Source organism: Penaeus monodon, chromosome 20, assembly GCF_015228065.2.
Source record: "Penaeus monodon isolate SGIC_2016 chromosome 20, NSTDA_Pmon_1, whole genome shotgun sequence".
NCBI classification, from domain to species: Eukaryota; Metazoa; Arthropoda; class Malacostraca; order Decapoda; family Penaeidae; genus Penaeus; species Penaeus monodon.
Window position 1 is genome coordinate 37,498,853 of NC_051405.1, and position 359 is coordinate 37,499,211.

General features: G+C 47.4%; 1 protein-coding gene across 1 annotated transcript in view; it reads right to left on the reverse strand.

The window, feature by feature from the left end:
- LOC119585796 (protein NipSnap homolog 3B-like) overlaps nt 1-359 on the reverse strand; it is a 9,050-nt gene that overhangs the window by 3,451 nt on the left and 5,240 nt on the right. The window contains exon 4 of the mRNA XM_037934515.1: nt 63-221. Within this exon, the coding sequence (XP_037790443.1) occupies nt 63-221 (159 nt within the window). The remainder of the gene's footprint in view (nt 1-62; nt 222-359) is intronic.

Consider the following 359-nt stretch of genomic DNA (forward strand, 5'->3'; position numbering starts at 1 on the left):
TCCACTCTTATAATCCCCCCCCCCCCTCATAAAAAACTATTCATATACAATCTTTCCCTTACCAGTGCCACTTGGGAGTGCCAGGGAGGTGCCAGGTAGGAGGGTCATGAGGCTGTTATCCTGTTGTTGCCACATCCCGGCCACTCGGCTCACATATCTGCTTATCCACTCTTTGTCGCCTGCTAATTTCGCCCTTACGGTGGATCGGTGGGCCAGACTCTCTGTAAATTCATTATCAAGTGATATCACTGGTGGCGCAGAGTATGGCGTGATTTTGGGACCGCCAGTGGTGGATGCGGAAAGGAATAGGATTTTTTTTTAAATACAAAAAGATAATCTGATTTTCCTTTAAGTGGGGT